The sequence below is a fragment of the Sorghum bicolor genome, chromosome 1 (genome assembly GCF_000003195.3).
Source record: "Sorghum bicolor cultivar BTx623 chromosome 1, Sorghum_bicolor_NCBIv3, whole genome shotgun sequence".
In the NCBI taxonomy this organism is placed as follows: domain Eukaryota; kingdom Viridiplantae; phylum Streptophyta; class Magnoliopsida; order Poales; family Poaceae; genus Sorghum; species Sorghum bicolor.
In genome coordinates, this window is record NC_012870.2 from 25,112,558 (window position 1) to 25,130,835 (window position 18,278).

General features: G+C 43.6%; 2 protein-coding genes across 2 annotated transcripts; both read right to left on the reverse strand.

Moving 5' to 3' along the window:
* On the reverse strand, nt 859–4,991 carry LOC8064886 (protein indeterminate-domain 12). The gene is made up of 4 exons (XM_002467169.2): nt 4,349–4,991; nt 3,952–4,219; nt 3,676–3,849; nt 859–1,716 (listed from the first exon to the last, which is right to left on the reverse strand). The coding sequence occupies exons 1-4, from the start codon at nt 4,575–4,577 to the stop codon at nt 1,101–1,103; spliced, it is 1,287 nt and encodes a 428-aa protein (XP_002467214.2). The 5' UTR covers nt 4,578–4,991; the 3' UTR covers nt 859–1,100.
* On the reverse strand, nt 8,596–12,119 carry LOC8059440 (heat stress transcription factor A-2c). The gene is made up of 4 exons (XM_002467170.2): nt 11,387–12,119; nt 9,447–10,296; nt 9,113–9,193; nt 8,596–9,007 (listed from the first exon to the last, which is right to left on the reverse strand). Exons 1-2 carry the CDS (start codon nt 11,696–11,698, stop codon nt 9,520–9,522), a joined length of 1,089 nt encoding a protein of 362 aa, XP_002467215.1. The 5' UTR covers nt 11,699–12,119; the 3' UTR covers nt 8,596–9,007; nt 9,113–9,193; nt 9,447–9,519.

The following is an 18,278-nucleotide window of genomic DNA, read 5'->3' on the forward strand; positions in this document are numbered from 1 at the left end:
AAAAGTTTGGTTGATTGGCAAAGTGTGGCATGCAAGAACCAAATAGGTACTTGAAATTTATTTGAACTTACAAGAGGGCCAAAAAACTTGACAATATGTGAGAGACTTAATTGGGCAGTGGCTTCATGGATGAATGGAGATCTATAATAGAAAACTAAAAGCTATCTTGATTTGGCCTCGAAAGAAATTGAACAACCATGTGATAGGAGAGAAAAAATAGGAGTGGGAGATGACGATAGCTTTTAAGCCAAGAAATTTGTCAATAGTAGCTATATGGAGTTTGTTCTACTAGATATAGCAGGGGCACATAGAGAGAGGGACAATTGTAACCTAAAAAATAAACAAAAATTGCACATAAAAAGTATTTTTAAGTAAAAGGAAGTCAAATTTTACAATAGAAAAGGCTAGTTATTATGTACACTATTTGCAGGGGCCATCTTTCTACTTGTTTGAATTAGTGTGTACTACCTCCATCCCCAAAAGGAATGCAGTTCTATGTTTATCATAAGTCAAACAATTTTAAGTTTGATCAAATTTATAAAAAAGAACTAGTACTTATATGGTGTCAAATAAGTACCATTAGATTCACCGTTGAATAAACTTTTTCATAGTATATATATTTGGTGTCATCAAAGTTGTCACTCTTTTGTGTAAACTTATATAAAACTTAACGCACTTTGACTTAAGAGAAAATAAAATCCCATTCTTTTAGGAGGGAGCAAGGTGCATATAGTTTATATTCGAGATACAAGAAAACACAAGATGCTTCAAAGTTCAATGTTATCATCTTAACTATATCTCAACGAGAACCCTATATGAGAGAACATGCACATGCCTCTCAGCGAAACAATTAAATCATAAAAAGCAACAAGATAAACTTGATGGTCCATTCATGAAAAGTTGTGCAGATCGAATTATATTAGCTAGCTTATCCCGCATATTACCCTAAATAAAAATAAAACAAAAGATCAATAAACCAAAGAGCAGTAGTGCACAATAGGATACTCTCGCGCCACATCAGTTTTGGTGTTGCTCTTCAAGAGTGGATGCAGTTTGGGTGGCTTTTCATTTGTCTCTCAATGCAACTTGAAGTAGCCTAGCTAGAAGTTGTGGCTCCATGTCTCGTTGACCGGCGGCAGCCGACCGCCGAGGTACTGCCTTGCTGTCAGGTCGGTGGCGCAGCTGGCGGTGCGGCTGGCAGCAGCTGCTGTGGCGCACAGTGGAAGCTGCGGCAGCTCCTCTACCTGATGACCGCCACCATCGACGCCGAGGAAGTCCCTTGTGAGGCGCCGGTGGCCGACGGTGGCCACGGAGCCGTCCGTAGCGAGACCAAAGCTGAGAACCGGCGAGTCCGTGAGGATGCCGCCACCACCGGTGGTGGTGGTGGTGGTGATGCTGGCGTCTACATGCATATGGAGGTCAAGATAGGGCGAGGGTTGTTGCATCATCATCCTCGGCTGCAGGAAGGGAGACAGCTCTTGGTGCAGGAAGAAGAGGGTGTTGTTAGGGTTTTGTTGTGCTGCAACGACAGGAGGAGAGTTGGAGAACGGGAGGAATAATGGTGCGATATTGTTGGTGTTTAGAAGATCATTGTTGCTGCTGCTGGTTGTGGTGGTGATACTGATAGTGCTGCTGTTGTTTGCTGCTGCAAGAAGCCTTGCGCTCTCCTCTGCTAGGGCATCACAAAAGGCCCTGTGCGTGAGCAGGCTGTCCTTCCTGCATCAAACGAGAAACGGGTTAGTTAAACAAATGATCAGAGGAAGACTCAATGATTATATCAATTAATTAGTTGGTATATACTAGGTTAATTAATATTAATATACTATAATTGAAAATGTATATATGCTGATGTGCACATGCGTGAGTACTCAATGCATGCAATCCATGCATGTAAAGTTTCATTTAACTTTGCTGGCGAAAAGCTGCGTCCTATGATTAGCTAGGTTCTTTTTTTAGTTTCCTTTGTGATCACTACTGAAAAGAAGCATGCAGATGCATGTGTGCGCGCGTGTGTAGGATGTAATTAAGGCCTTGTTTAGTTCATCCAAAAACCAAAAACTTTTCAAGATTATCTATCACATCGAATCTTGCGACACATGCATGGAGCAATAAATATAGATGAAAACAAAAACTAATTGCACATTTTGTCTGTAAATCGCGAGATGAATCTTTTAAGCCTAGTTACTACATGATTGGACAATGTTTGTCAAATAAAAACGAAAATGCTATAGTGTCAAAATCCAAAATCTTTTTGATCTAAACAAGGCCTAAATTTAGTGTAGTAACGTACTCTCTCATTTCAAATTAGTTTTGCTATTCGCTTATAGGTATATATAATGTGTTTGATATATAATAAAAGTAATGTATCTAAGATACCAAAACGTTTTATAATTTGAAATGGAGGATATGTCCTTAACAACATCTTGACCATGTTATCGAGTGTGGAGGGACACGCTGTGTGCTGCTTGAAACTGCATCTTAAACTTCACTACTATCTAATGTAGAAAGCAGTGTGCAATACAATAAATGGAAATGTGAAAACGATCCTACGTTACTGCATTATTGCACTACTGTGCTATACTACATACTTGCAGTAGTAGTACTAGTTCATAAAGTACTCCTCTTGCTTCATATGTATACTACTGTAGCTTGGTTCCATTTTGAAGGAAATGCCATGATGATGGCCACATGGACTGCCATAAAGTAGGTGCAGGCAGGATGTGTTTCCAAATATGCATGTAAACATATATTGTTGTGTATAGTGCTAGTTTGACCCCTGGGTTTTCATAGGAAAATCAAAGTACATATGCACCATGCAACAAGTTCCCCTTCCTATATATTTATATTTGTGTTCTCCTTTCTACAAGGGAAAAGTAGTTACATATATGCATCAGGATGTAAATCATGCAAATAATATTATGACAAGACATGGAAACCCTAAAATTCTAAATGAAGTCCGTCCACATGCGGTTATATGTACATTTTTGTTGGCATTATTATTACATGAAAACAGAAGAGTTTAAGAACCGTACGTGTCAACAAGCAGATATTGCTGACTTCATAAATTTTTATAATCTATATATATATATATATGTTTTAGAATCTATATATCATTCAGACGACTCAAAGGTTGGCATGCGCATGCCATGCCATCTTCCTCAGCATGTACGAGACTCGTCAATAATTATTAATCTTGTGAGAAGCCCAAAACAAAAACCTTCTCCTTGAAAATTTATTTATATATGTATTTTACTCCATGCATGGGTGAAGTCGAAGCATGCAATTGGTGAGTGAAGGAACATATAGATGGGCTTAATTTTGCTTGGTCCTTTCTTCTTATCTCCGATCCCTACTAGACTAATTAAATGACAGGCTTGATGGAACAGTCGCCGGTCTCCGTGTTGCTGCAGCTCCGCTGGCGATGCATGATGTTAGCCGCCGGCGGCGGCGGTGGCTAGGTTTTCTCCGGTGCGAGACAATCAATAGACAGAGATTAGGCTATTCAGCAAGCAAGTCCATGCATGTAGTGATCTTCCAATAAGAAGAGAGAGCAAGAAAGAACACATAAATAATTCTGTATAATAATCACGAAAACTGATGACGATGACAACCCCTGCTCTCATGAGATGAAATGGAGATGAGACGAGAGCGCAGTAATTTAGTAGCTAGTTGTACCTGGAGAAGAGGATGCCGCAGTCGCAGCGATACTCGCGCGTGCCGCACCCCTTGACGTGCGCCTTCCAGTCCGACTGCACGGCGTAGCGCTTCCCGCAGCGCTCGCAGCGCCACCGCTTCTCCCCGTGCTTCCGGGAGAAGTGCTTCTTGATCCCAGTCAAATCCCCCAGAGCTCTGATCGATGCATGCACAACAATCCAATCATACAGTATATATATATCACGGGAGAAGATGCATGCGTGTGTGCACTGCATATATATATGCATCGATCCCTACCTCGCTGGGTCGTGGTGCACGCACGTTGGCTCCGGGCAGACGTACACGCGCTTGCGCGGCGCCGCCGCCTCACCACCCTGCTGCCTGGCGCCGGAGCTGCCGGACGGGAGGCTGCTGCGATGGCGGAGCTTCCAGGGGAGGTTGTGGCCGCGGCGGTGCAGCTGCAGGTTCTGGTCCCGCTGGAACCCCTTGTTGCAGATCTCGCACACGAACCGGTTCGTCGCCACCAGCGTGCGCGGCGACAGCGCGATCACCTCAGCGCCGGGGTCTTTAATTAATGAAATTAGTCAGTCAGCAACCAACCATATATGCCATGCCAGGACCGATCGATCAGCTAGCACACAAAACAATATGAAAATGATGCATGCATCGCCATCGCATGGTCAATTTCTAGTACCTGGGTTGCCGGGCTGGCTTCTCTTCCTCTTGGTCCCCGCCGCCTTGTTGGGCTCCTCCTCCGCCGGCTGCTGATGAGGAGGTGCCGGCGGCAGCACGGTGGTGGCCGACGCCGCCGGTGCGAGGAAGAGAGGGCTGAGGGCGTAGCTGGCCATGTCCCCTCCATAGGAGCTGGATCCAGTGGCCTCGTGCTCGTGCTCAGACGAGAGATCAGAGAGCATCATCATCATCTGTATCTATCACGTACCACTCACTAGCCTCTGCCTGCTTGTCTGTTTCTTGGTGTTCTCTTGCACTTGCACACTGACCGCCCGGGCTAAGCTAAGCTACGACTGATCTCTCCTCTGTCTACTTCTTAGCTTCTATTTATACTCTCTACGACTCCGTAGAGAGACTAGTAGTAGTGTGTTATGTCTATGTAGTGGTTCTGTGGTCTCAGCTAGCTTAGCTCAAGGCTTCTAGTGCTGTCCAAGTGTGATTATCTGAGAGAGAAGAGGCCAGGGAGAGCAGGAGGAGCAATGGGATTTATTGTATTATTGCAGGCGGAGAGGATCGGAAAAGGCGTCAGTCAGAGAGGAGCTAGGGATGTGGCGGTACGTACGGTGTGCAGGGTTTGGCTTTGGCGTTGCCCTCTGCAGGCGGAGTTGCTGCAGCTGCAGCCAGGCAATAACGTATAACCAAGCAGCCAGAATAAGAAGGCCTACGTGTAGAGATGCTGCAATCGAGTGCACTCCCTCTGCAGGTCCAGTAGTCCAGGGCCAAAAAGCCACGCCCATCCAGCCACCCAGCCAGCCGTGCCCGGCCGGCCTCTTTTTCCCTTTAGTTTCTGCATCTTTTTATCAATGGCAGCTAGCAAGCATGCATCAACATGTGGCCCGTGGTACAACTTGAGCTATACACATGCATCATCAGTGCATCAGCAAGTTTTTACAGCCATATGAGCCATCGTAAATATTTACCAGGCGATGGAAATGTAGTAAAAAAAAAACTTTGCATACTCCCTCCATACTGAAAAACCTGACGTTTAGGACATGATTGTGGTAACCAAGGAGTGATTAATTGAAGGTTAGTTTTCCATGTCTACCCCTAATAAATACGATTACGGATGCTCATGTACGAGAAAGTAAATCGTCTCAACTAGCTATCACATGGGGTTTTGAGAGTGGCGAGCTGAGATCGAACCCCAGTGGCTGTAGATTTTTTTGCTGGAGGCTTGGAATTTCGCGCGCGGCTCTCAACTGCTCGAGATTTCAGCCTGGCGTGCTCGCTAGCGTTGGATACGCGTGGTTAAATGCGGCAGCTAAACGGATGTGCGGCCGAGAATAAATGCGGTCGAGTAACGAGGAGCATGCGCATGCGCGTGGTTGACTGGGCAGCCGAACGGATGGGAGGCGTGAGCTGGCCAGGGGTAATCGCGTCAAAAACGCTAGCCTCGACGCCACAGCGACAAGTTTTACGAAAACGATCGATGGGCCTAGAACGACTGGTTTTTCAGTATGGAGGGAGTACAGATCATTGAGGCATTGGGAAAAGCAAGCTAGCACCAACCTTTAGTTTTCTTAGTAACTGATGAGCTCCATGACCGACCACGGTGTCGACATTGGAGTACTATCTTTGTGTGGGCAAATTAAAGTAGTTGAGCTCATTCTTGTGTGTGGCTGCTAGCTATATCTTACTACTATCTTTCTCTGACCGCGACTGTGCAAAATTGAGGTACACAACTGAAAAGGAAATTGTCTATGTTTTACACCTAGACTAGACAGCAGGACTAATTCAATTTCTCTAAAAAAAACCCAATTTCCATTTGCAGCACTTACTCAGGCTTTCACCAATCACCACAAGCTAATGATCAGATTGGTGTGTCAAATTAAAAGGCACTGGTTTGGTTTTTTTATTTTCTTCTGTTCGTTCTAAGCCAAACTAAAGACGAAAGAGAATGCAGTAACACACTGATGTCAGCATGAATCTGTTTCATTTTGTATTTCACTTTCACCTATATATGCGGACATGAATGTAGGTGCAGAATTTATGTAGTCGATCTCTATATAAATAGATTAGCCATACTTGGCCCTGTTGTGTTGGAATTAATCTTGTTGCTTACATGTTTGTGCAGTGTGTGTTAGTCAGTCATGCGGCGCATGTAGGTTAGTAGCAGCATTTAAATCATCAGCAAAAATACATTAGCCATTATTGTTACTGCTTTCTACTTTTCGCTGCTTCTAACCTCATCTGGATCGGAGCTCTGGTTCCGCCTGCCCTGTAGTCAGAGAAGACCAATGGAATGGAATTGGAGAAAGGACTAGTACAGCAAAAGAAAAGGTGGACAAAGGGTGGTGAAGGGAACACTGAGCATGCATTGCACACACAAGGGATCAAACTCACCCGTATGAAAGCTAAAGTCCCAGCACAGAGCACAACCACTCATTGATCCTCTTCCCTTCAAGTTTTGATTTATTTTGTGCCCCCATCACCTGGGTTGTTAATTCAGAGTTAGTTTGCATATGTACACCTTGAGTTGTCATTATCTAAAAAAAAATACACCTTGAGTTGTGACTGATGTTTCAAAGACAACTTTCTGTTTACTTGCAGTGCAGGTACTATGTAGTGTATCTTGGTGAGTAGGTGTGTGTTAGAAAGGCTGTTGATCTAGGGCTTCAAAGTCAGATCAGATGAGACCAGACATCCACTCTTTAGTCTTGTTTGTCTCTAGTTTCTCTCTTAAGGCCTCTCTTTTTTCCGCAGGCTTCTTCATCATCAGTCTTAAATAAGGTTTCTTTCTTCCATCTTTCTGAACCTCTGATGCTGTATGCTTTTTTAGCCTGCCCATGCATTTTTTTGGTGCTTTGAGGGATGGTAGTACTGGTTTATAATTCCTTGCTTGTTGCTTTAATCTTTTCCTTCTTTTTTTTGTGTGTGTCTCTCTCCTTTTCTTATTCCATCCATGCTTTTGGTCCAAAGATGCATGGTGTGCTAAACTAGCCCCACTGATGAGAATTTTTGGGGCCCTTGCTTTCCCTTAATTCCTCCCTTTGGCATTGTGGGCACTCCTGCTGTTGGTTGGTTGGATCTTGTGCATGCAGCTCTTCCTCTTGTAACTAGAGATTCAAACATCGTCTGTAATTAACTTTCGTTAAAAAAATATTGGCTGTAACTGGCCAAACTGCCTAGCAATAACAGTCCGGTTCCAGTTACAAAGCTTTCAAATTTCAGATTAATACTAGGGATACGGTTGTTTCTCATTTTATCTTTCTTTAGCAGATTGAAGTATTGATGTAACTAGGCTCAAAAGATTCGTCTCGCCAATTCCGACCAAACCGTGCAATTAGTTTTTATTTTCATCTATATTTAATACTTCATGCATACGTCTAAAGGTTCGATATGACGGGGAATCTGAAAAATTTTGCAAAATTTTTGGGAACTAAACAAGGCCTAAAATAGAATGGAATCGTAGTAAACTTCAGTCAGTTACTTGCAGGTCGCCGGTTCACAACTCCAAAGTGCAGGGCATCTGGCCTGTGGTGTTCTATGTTTCCGGTTTTCTAATCCTACTATATATATTTGGTTCTGACATAAGCTGTTTTTGTTCATATTTTTTTTCTTCTTTTTTTAAATTGTTTTTGGGAGAAAGCAATTAAAGTCACATGCAAAGTTGCCTGAATAGTCTTTGGGTGCATCTGGTTCCCATTTGCATTTTTCACGTTTATCTAAGCTGTGAACTAATGAAGTGGTGGGAAGATATAGGTGACTTGTTAACATTTCTGATGCATGTTCTTCCATTTTCTCTGTCACAAGTCTTCACTGTTGTGCTCACATTGGCATTTGGAATCGCATACAGAAAAAGGATATCATCCTGTTTAGCCTGAACATGACTCCTTTACGTTTGTTACCACACAAAATTAGTAGTGTGTGCGTACTTCTGCCTCTTTGGCTTTCTCCTAATTAATTACATGCCACAACGCTGTCCACATCTCTAACAGTGACCATGCTTTTATGGTTACCTCAACTAGTGGCCTCTGATGGAATCCGGATGCAGCAGAGCTTTCAACATCTCTGAACTACCTCAGTCCACTACGGTGAGCTGCACACAGGCTAATAGTGACAGTGCACATGCTGCGGTCTGCAAATGGCAACATGGAACCGCCCAACCAATGGCAACAGCTTCAACAAGCATGTATGGACTAGACCACAGTTGGGCTGTAGGCAAATGCCAACACGGAGTACACGAAAGCATACATCTTCAAGAAGAGATGTCAAATTGTTCAAAATTTCTCATATTCTGCAACTTGATGTACAAGGATCATGAAACTGGAGTAATATTAACAAGATGCTTATCAGTTCAACTGCAAGCTGAGGATGTTTTCAGGTTACACCAATCACAGGTGGAGATTGACTCGTACTCAACCAATCAAACCTACAACCCAACCCCAGAAGCCTGACCAAGGCATAGCAACGTCCACATCGTTCAATGAGCCAATGACTGACGACACAGCTACTTTTTTCCTATAGTAAGAGCTAACGAATAAGAGCTGATAACAGCTGTATGCATACGTTGGCCTATAGACATATTTGCCAGTCACCGTCGACCTTAAGATCACTTTGCCACTTGCCAGTCGACGTCGGAGACATTAGCCAACAGCCCAACACCCCACGTATCTCCCACCTGCATCCATCACGCAATTCGAATATCAATCAGTACACATGACAGTAAAAATGCGGCAGTAAGGACATAGGAGTACTATTCCTTTACAGAGTGCTGGCTACTTACAGCAGTACAGCACTAAGCCTTCAACGTCAAAGGCAGTGACCTCCACAATACGCCTTCATTATGGACACCTCCACCAGTTAACTGAATAAGGAGCAATTTAGAATAAATGTTTCAGAAGGGAGTTGGGAGAAAAAATAAATGAGGGCAAATCTAAAGATGCAACTGCACAAACATAATGGATATGGTAAGAATGATGGGTCATCAGCCTTGTTGCCAAGATCCATCATCACTATTCTAATCTTTACCCCTGCATATTCCAGCAATATAAATAGAAATGGAATGAAATATCACCAGTTTAACAGGTTTGTGTCATTGAATTAGATTTGAAATGTACCAGTTTGTTCAGGATGGTCTGCAGTAGTGGGGAAAGCACCAGTGATTGTGGGGGCAACCATTAGGAACTGACTCTACTTTGGGCTAGAATTACTCAGATACCCCAGTTGTTGAGCAAGGTCATCCACGTCTTCAGTTCTTCCCTCCAACTCTGACTGTCCTGCCTTGTCTCCGAAATCTTCGACCAACAGCTCTGCCCAGAAGTCATCATTCAGCTCTGACTGGTCACTAGCTTGAGCCACCTTCTCGCCATCTATGCTTCCCTTCCCAAGCTCCTGAATGTTCACTGCTAAATTCTCCAGCTCAGGCATTCCAGGTTCACTGAGCCCATTGAGCACATCTGACTCGAACATAAACTGTGAATCAAGCTGCTCGCCCTGACTTGTTTCCCCAGTACTGTAGAACGGAGTGTTGTCAATGGGCCGCCTTCTTTTCTTTGAAATAGCATCCTCGAGCTCCTTTCTCTTGTCTTGCTGCTGGACCAACTGCTGGAAAAACTCTGGATTCCGCATTGCTCTTGCCAAGAACCCCATCATCTGAACCTGCTTCTGTTCAGCCACTCGTAGCCTTTCCTCCATGGCCCTCACATGATCTTTAGTAGTTTGCTGCTCCTGCCTTAGCTTTACTACTTCTGTGATCAAAATGTTCTTGTCACGCTTCAGCCTATCAATCTCTTCCTCAAATCCAAACTCACCAACCTCCAGGCAAGAAGCAGGGGCCTGCTGCTGTCGCAATGGTGGCACAGCTGATGGTGGCTTCCTTCTCTTTATCATCTTAAGCAGGTGCCTTTGACCCCTGAGAAAACCTTCATTTGCAAACTCCCACCTGTCAGGATCAACCTTTCTGAAGCCCTGCAGATTGCAACAGACCAGAAATGGTCATCAACAGGTCAGCCACAAGGCAATATGTTAGCTTGGATGAGGTTCTCTGCAAATTTCAGCTTATTGTATCTTTATAACCGCAATGAGGGTATCAGGAATAATGATAGAGCAGCAATATACTATAGCATGTGAAGGTGATCAGTAGAGTCTTCTAGAACAAAACAATCTGGTCTTGGTACTTCATCCAGTATCTTGTTCCATCTAGCTACAATAACAAAGTTCAAGAAACCATGTCAGGATTATACATTTGTTTGGAGAGTTAATCTCCCCTCTCCTTTGCCTCACCTGAAGATAAAGGTCTTTTTTTTTGGAAAGAATCTGAAGTTAAAGTTCACCGGAGAACGTATCATAAAAACTTTCAAGGATGTATTTGTTCACAACCAAATGCATGTATCAACCAAGATCAAGGTAGAGTAAACACTAAAGAGTGAACGCGATAGCACTGAATCCCTACTGCCATAAACCCACCACACGACCAGATATGCTCAAAACGTAATGCAGTAGACAAAACCAAATGCAGCAGTAAATCTGATCAGAGTCACTTAAATTGCTTCAAATTTTGTTTTCCGCAATCTCAAAGAGCACAAAATCACTTAAATTGCTTTGCAATCTTGTTTCCAAGACTAAAAAACGCTTCCTAACACTACACCTGCACAAATGAAATCAGTAACTAGACTCCCAGGACTTTTTTTTTGTACACATCCATCACTAGCTTCGATCCCCCTTAAGTCTCTTCCTAATCTTAGCCAGTAGCGGGTATCTTTGATCTTATTGGGGAACTAGCTGCCTAAAATGCACCAAACCACAACAATGTCTCACAACAGTGTTACAGCACCTAAAACCTTAGTGAAGAACAAGTGCACAACAGATTTTTCCTGGCCTAATACTGCAAACTAGTTTTATATAATATAAGTAATACTGCAGAGGATTCGGATGCTCTCTGCCCAGCTTGCAACCAAACGCAAATTACCAAACTAGCAGTCTAGCACATCAACATTAGCGAGTCCTGACCAAGAGAACGATTATTTCAAAGGAAAGGAAGAAGAAGAGGGGCACTCACATAGGTGTTGAGCTGGCGCACGAAGCTGGAGAAGTTGCTGTGCTTGAAGAGGCGTGGGAGCATCGTGTCGGCGAAGACGTGCGGGTCCCAGACGACGAAGCTGTTGCCGGCACGGCTCCAGGAGACGACGGCGTCGGTGGCCGGGTCCTCCACCAGGTCGAACGTCTTGGTGAGGAACGGCGGGGGACCCACCTCGTGCAGCCCCTCCATCGGGCGCGGCGCACCCCCGCCGTCACCCACACCGTCCTGCAGCGGCTGCTGCTGCTCCAGGAGCTCCTCCTTGACAATGCCCGGCGCCACCGAAGGGTCCATGGCCGCCGCCCAGCCCAGGCTCAAGAACCCGGCTCGCGGGAGCCAAGCGCCCCGATTGCGGCACGCAACCCGGAGCAAGAACTCGATTCGAGCGATTAGAGGAGCACGAATCGGCCGGACGAGGAGCGAATCCGGTGTTCGGGTCGGCGCTCTAGGATATTTCTTCTCGGGGTGGGCGGGAGGTGATGCTGCAGCGAAGAAGCGAGGTGGAAAGGGGAGGAGACGGGAGATATTCGCCGCTGTGAAATGGGGAAAATGGCCGGTGAAATCGGGAGAAGGTCGGCCGGAGGGCGGTGGCCGGACCCCTAAATACCCCCGCCGTACGGGGCGCGTCGAGACACGTCGCGAGGGTTGTGGAAGGTTCTAGACCACGCGGCGAGCACTCTGCCCTCGGAAGGTTCTGGAGAGGAGAGACAATGCCTGCAAGAGCACGATCACGACGGCGCAAGTGGGTGGAGTCGGCGAGCGGAGGCCCAATTGGAGACCCACAACACATCGGTCCTGGCCCGTTGTCAGGAAAGTTTATTTATTTTTAATAGCACAATCGGGTGCCAAGTCAGCAAAGATTCCGAGGGCAGTAGATATTTTCCTTCGTGATTATGGCGATGCGTGTCATCCTAAGAGCATCGAGATAATCTAAAATAATATTTTGTAAAGCTAAATTTAGTTATTATTAGAAAAAAAAAGTTTTCCAACAGCTATTCTATTCTGCAATCCAAAATAACCAGCATGTTATTCTATGTTTGTTGCTGAGTAAAGATAGCAAGCCTTAGAGGCTCGCCATTGGCCCATCCGTGCCTATTCATATATGGTGCTCCGCCTGATGGCATGTAAGCAGATGGCGAAAGTAGAGAAACAATAAAAGTGAGCCATTGTGAGTATGACACGTGTGAGTTTCACAAATAGATACGGGAGTTTAGAAAGGTTGTTGCATTACTCTATGTTTTTGGAGGATGTTTTATTTTGGACAATCGCTAAATCGATAGATTTAGAATCTAGTTTTACATAATCTCTTGGAGTTGCTCGGGCCAGCACATTTGGAACCACAACTTCAAACTTTGGTTCTTTACGTGTTCATGGTCAATTGAGACCTTGTTTAGTTCTAAAACTTTTCGTACATCGAATCGTGCGACATATGAAGCATTAAATATAAATAAAAAATAACTAATTGTATGGTTTACCTATAATTTACGAGATAAATTTTTTGAGCCTAGTCCATGATTGGATAATATTTGTCAAATACAAACGAAAGTAATACAGTGTCAATTTTGCAAAAAAAAAAAGAACTTAACAAGGCCTCAGTTGCTAGGTGTGGATGATTAAAATGATGGCAAAGATCGATTTGCCTCCAGTTAAATGTTTGTACAGTTATGTTTTTTTTTTCTACTCTCTCTAGCTTAAATTATAAGCCGATTTATTTTAATCATGTACTTAAACGTAGTACATATCTACATGTATAGATAAAACTATATACAATGTTTTCCTAAACGCTAAACGGTAAACAGTCGGTCATCTGCCGTTTAGCCATTATTTGGGCTAAACAGTCCATTAAACGGGCTAAACGGTCAATTAAACGGACTAAACAGATGATTAAACGGAAACGGTGTGCCATTGTGTAGCGTTTACATGGCGTTTAAACGGTCTAAACGGCCGTTTAGGCGAACAGTGACTATATATATCTAGAAAAACCTGAATAACTTATAATCAAAACGTGAAGAGTATATTTCATTTGGTGTAGGCAAACAAATCCCTCCTATAGCATATGAAATTATCTCCATTATCGTTTAGGACAACGGTATCCTTCACATGATGCTTGGAGATTCGTACAAGATTCGTTTTGTCATACAAGAAAATCTGTGCATATTCAAAAAGGTTTAGTGGATAATTTTCCCAATGAATAAATTCTCATACTTATAACGGGCAGTTACCTTGCTGAGAGAGAGAATATAGAAGAGAGAGGCATGTGTTTTGAACTTTTTATCTGGAATGTCCATGCTAGCAAGGATTTACCAGGGCATATATAATACATGAAATCCATTTCCTTTATCATAGGTGCATGTTTAGTTGTTTTATCATATCAAGCTAATGAGCTATGTCAGCAACGATTGCATCGCCTTAAGTGGGCAAGGTTAGACAAGAATTAGCTTGGGCTTGGGGGCAGCTTGATTGCCCCGTCTTGCCTGGCTTTGCTGCGTCAATGCAAACCACAAAAGCTTGCTCGCTCGGGCGAGCCAAATCGGCTCTTTCGTGGGAGCAAGGTGAAGAATCTTGCCCGCACAATCCTTGAGATAACCGAGCAAGAGAACCAAACATGTTCCCTGGTTTGCTGTCCTCGCTAGGCAAGGCCCAACAATGTTAGTCTAACGAACCAAGCAAGCCCTTGGTTTTTTGTAACAATCCTTGCTTACAGTCCTTATTTCCTATCAAACACCTACCCTTACTTGGCAAAGCGGAGCGGTATCTAGCTGTTGACTCTTTAAAACCACCCTTCCATTTTGATCAAAATAATATGGCTTCTCAGCAGGAAGTTTAGTGCTAACCCCTCCAGCAAAGAGGCCTCTCATATTGAAGTTTACTTGGCAATGCAGATTGATTATCAAAAACAAATCTGCCATGTTGGTTAAGATCATAGTGAAACGGCCTCTCATATTGAGGTTGACTAAAAGTCAGGGCTGATTCACTAATATATGTAGCATGGGGTAAACTAACATTAGGATCACCAAACATCCTTTCCTCTAATTCATCAAATTTAGACATAATCTTATTCATAACATGAAAAAGAGGACAATCTTCAGTAGACCCATGTGCCTTTACCTCAGCTGTGGTTGTAGACTTGACGATGCTCCCCTGACCCATTAGACCAGTGAACTCGTCGTTGCGACTATTATTCCACATCTTGATAAAACAGGATCAAGACCAGATGCCATCGGCCTTTTGGGCCAGATGCAACTGTGATGCTAAACATAAGAAAGATAGATTGGAACCGACGAACAGGCTAGGTCAGAAAGATCAGCTATATGAGATAACCGAACCAATCATCCCTAGCGGAGTCGCCAAAATGTGTGTTGATGTCGGATATGGTCTAATTTGATAAGGAGCTAGATCGCTTAATGTAGGGCCTAGCCAATTTTTAGATCGGCTGGCATCTAGGGGATGTCTACACCTGAACCTTGTGCCTCTAGCAATGAGCGCGATACACAAGACATATCACGGGAGGAGACTCGCTGGGAGCGTGATACGCAAGACACACTGGCAAGGTCTCTTGAGACTCGAAACCCCACACGCCCGGGAGGGAGGGTGCGGCGGCTATGGGCTGCTCTAGCCAGCCTGGCCGCTCTAAAGCTTCGCCGTCATCGATCCACTGTCTATGCAGCACCGAAGAAGAATGAGAAGTAGAGGGGAAGAGAAGATAAAAAAAGAGTATTAGATTGATTTGTTGTGTTTTGTGTTGATTGGATAGATGGGAACTCAATCAACCATGATCCTCTTATATATAGAGAGGAGGATGGTCTTATCCCAATAGAAAACCTCTTTCAATCTTATTTTTCAAGTTTCCCACAAGTTTAGAACAGTTTAGATTGGAATCGTGAAGGCTAGATCCAAACAAACCTTTTTATTAGGTCTACTGGAGTCGGAACTCCTGACGTGGGTCAGAACTCCTGATGTTTGTTAGATCTTCCGACTCGTGTCAGAACTCTCGACTTGTGTTGGAACCAGGGATGAAAACGGTACACATATTTTCTGACCGTATTCGATACAAAATTTGTTTAGAGAGGTTTTAGAATTGTCCGTATCCAAGTCTAAATATTCAACATCTGATACCGTATCGGTATCCAAACACTTAAATTGTATATTTATGATGTCAATATTTAATTGTATCTTATCCGATATGGTTAATATGATCCGTATTTGAATCCGAACCCAACCAGAAATATGAAAACAAATATGATATCGGTGATACCCGTTCGTATCCGATCCATTTTCATCCTTAGTTGGAACTCCCGACTTGGGTCGGAACTCCCGACAACAAAGCATTTTCTTGAGGGCATAACTTCTTCCAAATTAGACGTTCCATATATGTTTTTTTACGTCTCGACCAGAGAAACACAATGACGAAGTCCATTCCATATTTTGACAACTTCACAAAATGGACAATTTTAGTTGTCAACACCAGAAAAAAAATCAAATGAGCGAGCATCTCCAATAGTTTGGTAAATTTTGTTTCCAAAAACACAAAAAACCCGCTAACGAAACAAAAAGCCCCGTTAAACGAACGAGAAGAGCCCCGCTAAACGAACGAAGAGTCCCGCTAAGCATGAGGAGAAAGACCGATGCCAAACACGGAGCCCGCGCGCGTATTTGCGCGCTAGATAGGGTGAAGCGCCCCTGGTAAACCAGGAACTCAAATGTGATACAATACTAGTCCCAGGAGGCTAGTAACACATTTATTACATCAGATAAGTTTCAGCGCAGTAGTCTTGGAAAGCGTGGACAACGAAGGCACGCTATAATAATAAGACACCAAAATACAACACAGGTCCAAAGGACCCAGAAACAAACGATATCGCCATCGAACATCTGACGAGTCCCAATGCCACAGGCTTAGTTGGGTGCAGACACGACCTTACTCGAACGCCACTTCGGGATCGAAGTCCGGATCTTCCTCTGTTTAATAAAGCAAGGGTGAGTACAAAGTACTCAGCAAATCCAACCTTACCCTACGGAAGGGGATAACAGTATATATGCATATGGATAAATCAAGAATGAGGCTTAGTTCTATTTGTATAAAGCTATCTTTTTACACATGCAAGGTTTCATTTCACAAATACTGTTGTAAAAGACCTCTTTTTCCACATATGATAGTATTTCTAAAAAAAATGGGGGTTTGATCACAATTTTAAGTGTTGTTGAACCCTTGTTCCCACAACACAATGACAGTAAACCATTTATTTCCAAAATCACACTCTCTCACATGCTTTCACTCATACCAACCCATCTAGTTGTTGAAACCAAACCATAACCCGTCCGAGACCGCGGACACGGCTATCCAGATAGATTTACACTCTGCAGAGGTTGTATACTTTTCCCACAAGTAGGATACCATAACTTACACCGTCGTGCAAGCACAGATCCATCAAAGTCATTACCCTCCATAGCTAAGTAATGGCGCTCACCACGGGAACACTAAGGCCACATTTCATGATACCACAATAATTCACAAAGCTCTTTTCATACATTTCCACAATTTCACATATATCACTTAGTGTCCCGTTGCACACCTGCCTCCAGGTGATTGCCATACTAACTAGAGGGATTTAGACTAAGCCTTTCCCATGCAAGGCGAGTGGTTGTACGATAAATGAGTTAGGCAAGATGAATCATCAACTCAGTCCTTAATCGAGACAAGGCGGATATCTTCACGCTTAACCCCGCAAGGTATAAGCCACAACACCAGGGCATCCCCAAAAGAGATCCCATCCGCCCCATCTCCATAGTAATCACATCTATAACTTGTTCATTAACCCTTTCACAATACCCACATTTTATTTTCACCACTCACACCTTTTACTTTTAAAATCATTATATTTGGGAAAATATAGCGATGAGTATCCAGGATGAGTAACAAGTCCTAAGCATAATAATATTTCTGTCATAGCATATTATTTGTTCCTAGGTTCGAACAAGACAATTACCGGTAATATCAATTCAAGGATGGCTATTCAACAAGTTTTAACTAAGCAGCGAAAATACTTCGTACATATATCGTACATGCAATATTTAAAACGGCTTCTACGGGTTGTGTTTAAAAATAGGATCAATATGCATCAAAGGGGATCGGTTGGACTTGCCTCCGTCGGCGTCCTCGGCAAACTCCTGCTGACAGTCCGGGTCCTCGGCGTCAAACTCGCGGTACTCGTCTCCAACGTTCTCGTTTTCCGGCTCGTTCACTCCGTCAACTAAAATACGCGACGAACGACACAGACAATAGGCACAGATAAATAATCATATAAATTCAAATGAGCTCCAAAAATCATGAAATTAATATGGGAGGTAGATCATGATTTTAAATGAATTTAGGAAAAAGAATTATTAAAATTAGAGTTAGCATGTGGCATTTGTGAAATGGCCGGAATTTAATCATGCGAAAAAGGCTAACGATGATTAAGGAATGGATGCTTCGCGTGGGCATTTGTTTGGCTGGTAGTGCATGTTGCATGCATGCATGTACTATTTGGAGTTAATGCTTGGCCCACACATGCATGGTTAGAGAGAAATTAGCAGGGGTCATTAGAACTCTTCTGTATATCATGGTTCTATTCGTGGAGTTCTTGGCAGTGAACCGGTACAGACAAATACATGGAAAAATACAGAAAAAATACTACATAAAGACAGAGAAGAGCAAGGAGATGCTCATGAGCTGCTCACCTCGTCTTGCGACGACAGTCGAGCTCGGCTTGTGCGTATGGCCGTATACGGTATACGCGAAGTGAGAGCGAGTGAGCGAGTGAGTGAACGTGTTTCTCGGGTGGTGAGAGTGAGCACCCGAGGCTGGCTTTTTATAGGCCGAAGCGCTCAGCTG

What these genes read in the sequence shown, in the direction of transcription:
- LOC8059440 (XM_002467170.2), bottom strand. Translation starts at nt 11,698, where the DNA reads ATGGACCCTTCGGTGGCGCCGGGCATTGTCAAGGAGGAGCTCCTGGAG. An exon ending in TGCGCCAGCTCAACACCTAT is followed by an intron (nt 10,297 to 11,386) that starts GTGAGTGCCCCT and finishes TGCAATCTGCAG; the next exon opens with GGCTTCAGAAAGGTTGATCC.
- LOC8064886 (XM_002467169.2), bottom strand. Translation starts at nt 4,577, where the DNA reads ATGATGATGATGCTCTCTGATCTCTCGTCTGAGCACGAGCACGAGGCC. An exon ending in GTGCACCACGACCCAGCGAG is followed by an intron (nt 3,850 to 3,951) that starts GTAGGGATCGAT and finishes TGCATCGATCAG; the next exon opens with AGCTCTGGGGGATTTGACTG. An exon ending in TGCGGCATCCTCTTCTCCAG is followed by an intron (nt 1,717 to 3,675) that starts GTACAACTAGCT and finishes CGTTTGATGCAG; the next exon opens with GAAGGACAGCCTGCTCACGC.